This window comes from Sander vitreus, chromosome 9 (genome assembly GCF_031162955.1).
Source record: "Sander vitreus isolate 19-12246 chromosome 9, sanVit1, whole genome shotgun sequence".
Taxonomy (NCBI): domain Eukaryota; kingdom Metazoa; phylum Chordata; class Actinopteri; order Perciformes; family Percidae; genus Sander; species Sander vitreus.
The window spans coordinates 16,015,781-16,025,007 of NC_135863.1; the positions used below are offsets into that span (position 1 = coordinate 16,015,781).

Genomic DNA, 9,227 nt, shown 5'->3' on the forward strand with positions numbered 1-9,227 from the left:
GCACCGGGTATATTAGACTACAAACTCATGTTTACTGACTTTTACTTTAAGAGTCTGTGAATCCAAAGAAAGGACGTCACCTAGTGGTGTCTGACTTGTTGCGCAAAGATGTGGTTCGAAGAAGCTGTGGGCCTATTATTACCAAAATTGCAAAATTTCTCGCGCAATAGTGAAAAAAAAACAATGTTTGAATTATGATTATAATTATTATTATTGGTATTATTATTATTTATTTATTTTTTCTTTTCTATTATTATTATTTTTTTCATTTATTGTGATCACAAAACAAGTGAAGACAAGTAGGGGCACATAAACAGCCATATATATATATATATAGACAGTTATATCTGTGGAATTACTTCCGGAATGACTGTTACCATGGAGACGAGCCAAGCACTTTGTCAACTTTGGAAAAGCTGACCTCATGTTTGACGCACTGTAGCTAATGTTAGTTAGTTGTACCCTCTGTAAGTTGTTTGGTTATTTGATAAGAAACAGTGAAACCCGTTTTTCTTTCCCTGGAGGCAGAGCCATGTCGCAAAGGTAACGTTAAACGTCCCAGCAGACACCGCCGTTACAGCTTTAACGTTTACGCCTACTGTAGTTCGACTTTAACGTTAGCATATCAAAGTTAACTTTAGCTAACGTTAGCTAGCTGGTTTCATGCCAACAACCCAAGCAATGTTTAGCTAGTTAAGCCAAGTTGTAACAACCCAAGCAATGTTTAGCTAGTTAAGCCAAGTTGTAACTGTAATGCTGTGCACATAACACGTTGTGGCTCAAAGTACATTTGAAAACAATACATTGTCACTTCACCTGCAATTTTGAAATGTTAAATTAGCTTAATCTAAGTTAAGCATCAAACAACACGACAGCAAGCAACACACATTAAAAATAAGGTACCGCCGGTAACGTTATTTAAAAGTGTGTTTTTTCAAACCTCATTCATGGCAGCAATAATCACACGTGCGGCTTTCCAGTAATTTTTAGCACATGAGACTCCTGCTGGTTAAATAACAGAGCATCTTGTCTTCTTGACTATCTCTCACCTACAAGTAATTAAGGTACCATTTTCCAGCCTCGGCTCATCATATTGTTCACATTATTCCAGGACATACAACCAGCTGTGGGCAGATGCTCAGTTAGAGTTGGGCCGTCTGCTAACGGAGGAACTGCCTACTGAGCCCCCTCGCCCAGAAAAGGACAGGGTAGTGTTCTTCCAGCGTCTGGCCATGCTTTATGTGCGCTACATCCAAATCTTCAGACAGCTGGAGAAGGTCTATGACCAGGTGGTCCACCCTCAGAAAAGAAGAGTTATTCGGGCGATTCTTGATGGCGTGATGGGGAGGGTGTTAGAGCTAAAGAATGAAATGGTGGAGAAAGAGTTTTCAGAGTACCACTACATGGATGATGTCCTTCATGATTTGAAGCTTACACCTGTGAGTTTCATTTTTAAGAACAAGTTTGCTGAAATTACCTGAACATTATATTGACTTATTCACAGCAGGCATTGGGTATATACAGTATATACTGTATGTGATGACTCTTCAATAATGATGTAGCAGCTATTTTCTTTATTGTCACTCTAGGTAGACCTTGAGATCCCTATCCCTCGCTATTTCATCAGTGATTGCAGCAAAGAATTTCAAGAACGAAAGACGATGCTGACAGATATTCTTAAATTGGTGGAGGTTACTGAAAGCCCAGAAGTGAGTTGAAAAGTAAAGTAGCCACATCTTAGTTAAAGCCTGTATGTGTAGGACTGGATATTCTTTGACTTCATTTGTTCTTTTGAATTTGTTACATACAGAAAATTATCAGGAAAATAATAATAATATGGGAAACAAAAACTATTGTTTTAATTTATAATAATATTTAATTAATCAATGCCAAGAAGAGCAATGTTTCAATATTTTGTCCTTACAGCCTCTAATGACCAAGGGCATGAGTCAAGAGGAGGCCATTAAGATCCTTCAAGTGGTGGAGAGGGCTCGCCAAGGACGCCTGAGGGCCAAGCTGAATGAAGAGAGCAGAAATATGAACAGGATGTACAAGACCAAGGACCCTGGAACAGCTGCCATTGAGTTGGCTACAGTCTGCATTCAGAAGGTCCTCTGCTATCAAAATAATCCTACATGCCTCTTTCTCTGCCGCTGTCTTTGGCTTGTAGCCTCTCTCATGCTGAAAGGGTTGAATGTGATTTGCAGGTGTGGAGGGGCTACATACAGAGGAAGAGGGCAAAGATTGCTCGGGACGAAGAAATGATTTTTCTGGGAATGGTGAGTAAAATGTGCCATACATTTTTCTAATTGCGTTTAAATGTAAAAATAGATCCCCAACTTTTTACAAAGCCACCGGTACTTCTAATGAATCCAATCCAATCAAATCCAATCCTTAGGACCTTATGTTCCTCCTTTGTCTTGTTTGAGATTAAGATAACATTTTTTTCGGAGCAACTACGGTATATCATGAAAGCTGTATTGCAATATTTCCTGGTTCCACTTCAGTATGAATTAATATACCACCACAGTTTTTCCCTTAAACCTTTGTCTGTTCGTTGATTATAATTTCCTTTTGAGAGCTTGCAACAAATGAAGAAGGGCAGGTTTTTAATATATAAGGTATGTTTGGTTACTTTCATGTTAGGCTATGGATCCAAAATACCAGTTGCCATGCCCTGCAGAAATCACTGCCCAGACTAGTGAAGCTTGTACGTGGAGTAAGCAGGTGGAGCACAACGAAGACTATCAGAAGTCTGTAGTGGCTGTCACAAACCAACTACGTGATGTAGAGGGTCATGACATGAGCAAAACCATGAAAGACCAAATCCGACAATGGTTTATTGAATGCCGGTAAGGTGGCAGGGAGAGGCTTGTTTTGATTTTTTTTTTTAAATTTGATTTCCACATTAAATAAATCAAATAGCTGTGTTCTCTCTTTTTTCCTCTTCTTTTTGTCTTTTTGAAATAGTGATGCTACAGGGTCGTTTCCAGACTACCCAGACGAAGAGGACGGAGGCTCAGCCCTCATTTTTGCTGAAAAGAACCCTCAGCAGGTAAAATACTCCCCGAGTCAAAAGTAAGATTTATTACATATTTTTACAGAAGTTTGCAGAAGGAGAATTATGTTTGGTGTGCACATATTTCTTTCAGTTAATGGAAGAAATTGCTGCAAAGGAAGAGGAGGATTCCAACAACAAACCAAAAGGGAAGGAGGAGGAGAAGAAGGAAAAGGGAAAAAAGGACAAGGGGAAGGATGATGAGGAAGTAAGGACTCACAAGCTGTATTGAATACATTTTTAGTGATTTATATAATATTCAGTAAATTCTGGTACTACATGGGATTTCACTTATTCATACCAATCCTTTTCAGCTGTTTCACTTACATTCAGTAAACCAATGTCATTTTACTCTGAACCACAGGAAGAGGAGGCAGGGTTGAAGATGCTACCTTCGGCTTTTCTGTCAGACTTGGAAGTAGGAAACAAAACCTTTGTAGGTATGTTAAAATGTGTGTATGTTTAAAAAAGAAAAGAAAAAAAGGTCAATATAATATAAGAATAGATATATTAAAGTGTACAGTAGCCACTCAAATGAATAAAAGTCAACACTTGGCATAAAAAAATGATTCCACATTCAGTTCAAAATCATCTCCAGACTATATTGTTGTTTACATGGAAACCTACTAAATGGGAATGGGTATGCAACATAGCATCAAGGTTGTTGTTTTTTTGGCAAATCACCACGACTCATTGTATAGGAATTGGGTTAAGTGTGCCGGAATGATCTGGATCGGTTCCGGCACCTTCGATTAATCAATGAAAAAAATGAATCTAATTGGCAGTTTCATACATCAGTGTTCCCCGTTCATTTAAAATAGAGACAAATATCCATTCCAGTGTTTCCCATGTTTGCCCTCAGCTGCTCACCGTCATGAATCCATGAACGAGGCAAGTGGCTGTGTTTAGTTCAAAATAGCAGGACAATCACGTACTATCTGGTAAAGTCAGTTGAACAGGTGAAGATCACATTGTTGGGAGCCTACTGGTTTTAGCTGAGCTACACAGACAATATTCAGTCAAAACAGATCGGTGACGGTGTTCTGGTCTCATTGTTCTCTGGAAGTCAGCTAGAAGTGAATGTAGCCCAAAAATTGTGTTGTATGTGGAGTGAGGGCATTAGACTCCGTTTAAAAAACAGCCTTTTAAATGCAGCAACCCCTCATATGGTAACTTAGGAGGCAATATGGCCTTGTGTGCTCTGATTAACTTTGCATGCATATTTTTGTTTTAATGAAAACTCCTGGCTTTTTTGAAAGAAGGAAATAACGAGAGTAACAGGTGAACTAGCTTTAAATGTGAGTTTTCTTTACGTGCTGTGATAGAGACTTTAAAGTAGTAAGAAGATTGAAAATATGCCCCCTGGATCTTAGGGTTCCCCCACCTGCCAGATCCCACTTTAACCCCTGATAGTAATATACTAGTTATATGCACATAAATAAAACCTAAACTGAATATTTTTCATCCTCAGATTTTTGGCAAACCCGCAGTGAGTCTAGAAACTTCAACCAGAGGCACGAGGTGGAGCTGATCAAGGAAGAAAATAGGAAAGTCATTGAGGCAGAGATTCGAGTACAGGTGATACTGACTACAGAAAACAAAACATTTTAAATGCTAAACAACACGTTAGCAATTTAATAGTCTCGTATATATCAAGTATGTCCTTGACATTCCACTTCCAGGATTGCTCCGTTGCCGCCGGAAAATCCGCCGGATTTCACTCAAATAGGCCGGATATACAGTACGTTGCACTGGGCTTCCTTTGTGTTGGCATTTTGAACGCCGGTAGATTTATGAGGACTGTGGTTAACCTTTTCTCAGATCTCTGCAGGGTAAATCCAGACAGCTAGCTCGACTATCTGTCCAATCTGAGTTTTCTGTTGCACAACTAAAACAACTTTTAAACGTACACCACCAAAACAAGTTCCTTACGAGATTATTTTGCAGCGGCACCACGGCTTTTCTCCAGTGCTTAGCACCGCCCAAGACGATTGTGATTGGTTTAAAGAAATGCCAATAAACCAGAGCATGTTTTCCTCCCATCCCCGATTGCTATGTGGAGTAGCCAGACTCTTCCAGTGCGCTTTGGAGGAGGGTCTGGCAAAGCGAGACTATGAATTTAACAACCGTTTTCTATTGTCTGTTGGTCACCGGTACTGTACTTTTAGCAGTTCAGTGTCTCAGTCACTGGTGTTTAAAACTGATAACAGCACCACCTGTAGTTGCACTGCTTGGTCTATTCTGCTTTTATCAGGTAGATGAGCAGATGAGACAAGAGCTGGCTGAATGGAAGCTAGCTGTGGATAAAGACAAGGGTGGTAAAACCAAGGGAAATGCCAAGGTAATAAGTTAGAAAAAACTCCACACATTGTATATTTTTGGGGGGTTTTGGCCACTGTTTACATTGATCGCATTGAGCTGTGTCCTGATCATATGTATTTCTCTCCACAGAAAAAAAAAGGATCTAAGAGTGGGAAGAAGAAAAAAAAGGACAAAGATTTGACAGCCGATAGGTGAGGTCACACAGAGGATGCACTTATGAAGTACATGCTTTTCATTGTAGAATTTAGTTTTATGAAGTCGATACATTATTTAATGAAACGATTACATTATCTATTCGCGTCTACAGGACTCTTGAGTCTCTGTGTCAGGAGCTGGTGGAACAGGGCTTGTTGAAACAGGCAAATAATGTTAGGCTGCAGGATTACATGGGTAAGCCTTTGTATATTATTTGTGTAAACTGGTGTGCCATCTTTCAGATCTCTCTGTGTTATTTAGATCAGAATTGTACGTGAGCTTTTAATCTGATTGAAATCAATGTGTAGACAAAGCAGAACTCTCTCAATAGAGCACTTTGTAACGGTCAAGGTCTCTGGAAAGTATTTAGTGGTTATGTGCTGCCCTCCTCTGGTTTGTGATTGCCAAAACACTATGACACTCTTACCTGCACATTAATCGTAGAAAGGAAATATATTTTACTTTATTATTTTTTTCAGTTTTCCCAACGATTTACAGTGCAGATGAATAACTAATGGCCTAATACTGTAGTTGTTCCCTCTTGTTCCTAGGTGACTATAGCTACCTTGGGACCACACTGAGGCAAAATGACATTGAGCCCATGCCATCACTGTCAGATGTGCGGCAGGTCTTATCTCTATATGCAATTTTACCATTAGGTATTAAAGTGTTTCACTTTACATTTTAAATAAATATAACTGGAATATATTCTGATTTGAATAAAAGGTGTGTGTTGTTGCAGGCTCACAGGTGGTACATGAGAAAGCTCCTCTGATAAAGGCCATCCTGCTGGCAGGGCCGGCTGGTGTAGGTAAGAAGATGTTGGTCCATGCAGTCTGCCAGGAGACAGGAGCCAACCTGTTCGATCTGTCTCCTTTGAACACTGCAGGAAAGTACCCAGGCAAGAGTGGCCTCGCCATGATGCTTCACATGGTGTTTAAGGTAACACACTGGCATGTAAAAGAAAGTTTGTAATGATAGCGGTTATTCTAAAGCTCTTTTAATGACTGCTGCTAAACTCTTTAATAGTATTTTCTTTCCTTTGAAGTCATAATCCCAACATATATAAGTAGCACCTAATCTCATTAGGGATTTTATGACTAAGTACTGTCAAATACCCCATAAAATGCAAACGGAGAATATTCTCCCACCTTTGGTATGCGCGGCAGTATGTTGTCAATACACTACTTAGAAATGTCCATTCCACTCCATTATAGACAGAATACCAGCTGAGATCAGTTGCATTGTTTTTTTAACCAGGGCAGCAGTTTTCAGATTACATTATGTGCTTACGTAATTGCAAAAGGGTTCTCCAATGTTTTCTCAGTTAGCCTTTTAAAATGATATCAGATTAGTAAACAGAATGTGCCTTTGGAACATTGGATGAATGGTTGCTGATAATGGGCAATGTAGATATTGCATTAAAGATCATCCACTTCTTTCTACAACAGTTGAGAACCCTTTTGCAATTATGTAAGCACATAATGTAATATGAAAACTGCTGCCCTGATTAAAAAAAACAATGCAACTGATCTCTGCTGGTATTCTGTCTATAATGGAGTGGAATGGAAAATTCTGTGTGACCCCAAACTTTTGACTGGTAGTGTATGTCATGGTGAATTTGGTGGAGCATGATGAATTTTATGGAAGTGCCTCTTGCAAGTAAAAATGCAGTTTTTCACAAAAATCTTCGCATAGGTTGCAAGATTGCTGCAACCTTCGGTAATATGGATTGAGGACGCAGAAAAAATGTTCTACAAGAAAGTTCCCAAGGAAGAAAAAGAGGTATTTCTGGGAAGGATAAAGTTGAACAGCTTTATCATGTTGTTTTAAATGTTTCAGTTATCGATTTGCATGGTAACTGAAACCATTTTGTACTTGTACACAGTTAGATCCCAAACGCTTGAAGAAAGACTTGCCCAAGTCTCTCAAGTTGATCAAAGGGGAGGATCGTGTTCTGATAGTAGGAACCACTAAAGACCCACTCAGTGCTGATATCAAGTCACTGTGTAAAATGTACAGCAAAATCATCCTCATCCCAAGACCTGACTACGGCTCAAGATACAGTAAGAATAGACACATTGGGGAACAGTTTCATTTAGCTGTGGTTGTTGGTATGAAAGAGTTGACCTTTGACCTTGTTTGCCTTCAGTCTTGTGGAAGCAACTGATCAGAAAGCATGGCGGTGATGTAACCAGGGCGCTGGACGTCAGCTCTCTTGCGAAGATTTCTGATGGCTACACGCCAGGTCACATCGTCCGGGTGATCCAGAGCGTTGTCACCAAGCGTCGCATCCTACAGCAGGCAAACAGACCACTGACCGCTGCTGAGTTTGTTGCTCCATTAGCCAAGATTGACCCTGTGTTTCAGGAAGAAGAAGAGGCCCTTAAAGTACAGCGGATATGTCATATTTTGTTTTCATTGCATTTTCATGATTGTAATTGCTTTGTTGTATATTAATCATATGCTTTTCTTTCTTGTGTATCACTAGAACTGGTATGCGAAGACCCCCCTGGGAAAGAAGAGGATTAAAGCTGCCTCAGGAAAGGAAGAAGAAGAGGCACCAGTTAAAGGCAAAGATGAAAGAAAGATGATGAAAAAATGAGTTTGTCGTCACGTTTTTATCACAACTGAATGTCGTTAGATATGTATTAACGCTTGTATGTGAATTGCCTTCTGATGACTGGCCCATTTACTCCCTACAAATTCAATTTAAAAAAGGGGTAATTTTGTTTTTGTTGTGTGTTTTTAAACGGGGCTGCCAAGTACGTATTTGTTCCAGTGGTGGAAGAAGTACTCGGATCTTTTACTTAAGTAAAAGTAGCAATACCACAGTGTAAAATACAAGTAAGTCATGCATTCAAAATCTTACTGAAGTAAAAGTACATAAGTATTAGTATAACAATATATTTTTTTACTTTTGCCCCACACACATGCGGTCTTTCGTGTTTTTTGCCCCCAACGTCTCCTCCCAGGCAGCGCGGCAATGGTTATGTTTAGGGTTAGTTGCCTGGAAGGCGCTGTTGGAGGCAAAAAACACCATCGAGCCACACATCCGTGGGAACAATTCACTGTACACATCATTTTTGTCTTTCCATTTTCTTTAGTACTGTATCCAATATAAGGCTGCACATGGTTTTACATTAGTCACTTTCTTATAAAATGCAAGTTTTTAGGCCTTAGTTTAGTCTGAAAAAAAATAGTTAGGCTAGTAACGTTACCCAATTTACCAGTATGTCTGCACATCAGTTGATTACAGCACAACAACAGTGACAATGATCATATTACATTACACTGGAATTGTCACCTGTTTTCTTTAATAGTTAAGAATATTGAATAAGCCTATTTCATGATATTCAGCACTAAACTCAAATTGTCTTCAGTTTTCATTTGAGAAATCGGGTCAACTTATTACAGTATATACGTGCATGCGCTTAAAACATGCGTCAACTGCCCTCTCCACTTCCCTGGAGTGTTTTGAACCGGACGTACTCCGTCAGCGCCCTTTGAGTCGTAGTCGTTTCTATGACACCATACTGTAAATCAAAAAAGTGGATTTTCAGAGGGTGTTGTGTAAAATGACCATGATATCCAGTGATTTTCACCAGTAATGTAAATATATGTATTATTTTCTTTTTTTCTGTTTGTTCTA

The 9,227-nt window shown here is 39.3% G+C and overlaps 1 protein-coding gene across 1 annotated transcript; it reads left to right on the forward strand.

Annotated features, from left to right (window-relative positions):
* The first annotated feature begins 422 nt into the window (after positions 1 to 422).
* On the forward strand, positions 423 to 8,180 carry LOC144523949 (dynein regulatory complex protein 11). The gene is made up of 19 exons (XM_078259922.1): positions 423 to 543; positions 1,112 to 1,439; positions 1,590 to 1,709; positions 1,927 to 2,109; positions 2,208 to 2,279; positions 2,647 to 2,852; positions 2,971 to 3,055; positions 3,153 to 3,266; positions 3,423 to 3,498; positions 4,530 to 4,636; positions 5,313 to 5,399; positions 5,510 to 5,571; positions 5,688 to 5,770; positions 6,127 to 6,234; positions 6,318 to 6,517; positions 7,274 to 7,360; positions 7,464 to 7,641; positions 7,728 to 7,966; positions 8,067 to 8,180. Exons 1-19 carry the CDS (start codon positions 446 to 448, stop codon positions 8,178 to 8,180), a joined length of 2,547 nt encoding a protein of 848 aa, XP_078116048.1. The 5' UTR covers positions 423 to 445.
* The last annotated feature ends 1,047 nt before the right edge of the window (positions 8,181 to 9,227 follow it).

Bases quoted from the DNA above. Each gene is read 5' to 3' on its own strand.
- LOC144523949 (XM_078259922.1), top strand. From the start codon at position 446: ATGTTAGTTAGTTGTACCCTCTGTAAGTTGTTTGGTTATTTGATAAGA. The intron at 3,056-3,152 runs GTAAAATACTCC...TATTTCTTTCAG, and splicing joins CTGAAAAGAACCCTCAGCAG to TTAATGGAAGAAATTGCTGC. The intron at 3,499-4,529 runs GTATGTTAAAAT...TTTCATCCTCAG, and splicing joins AGGAAACAAAACCTTTGTAG to ATTTTTGGCAAACCCGCAGT.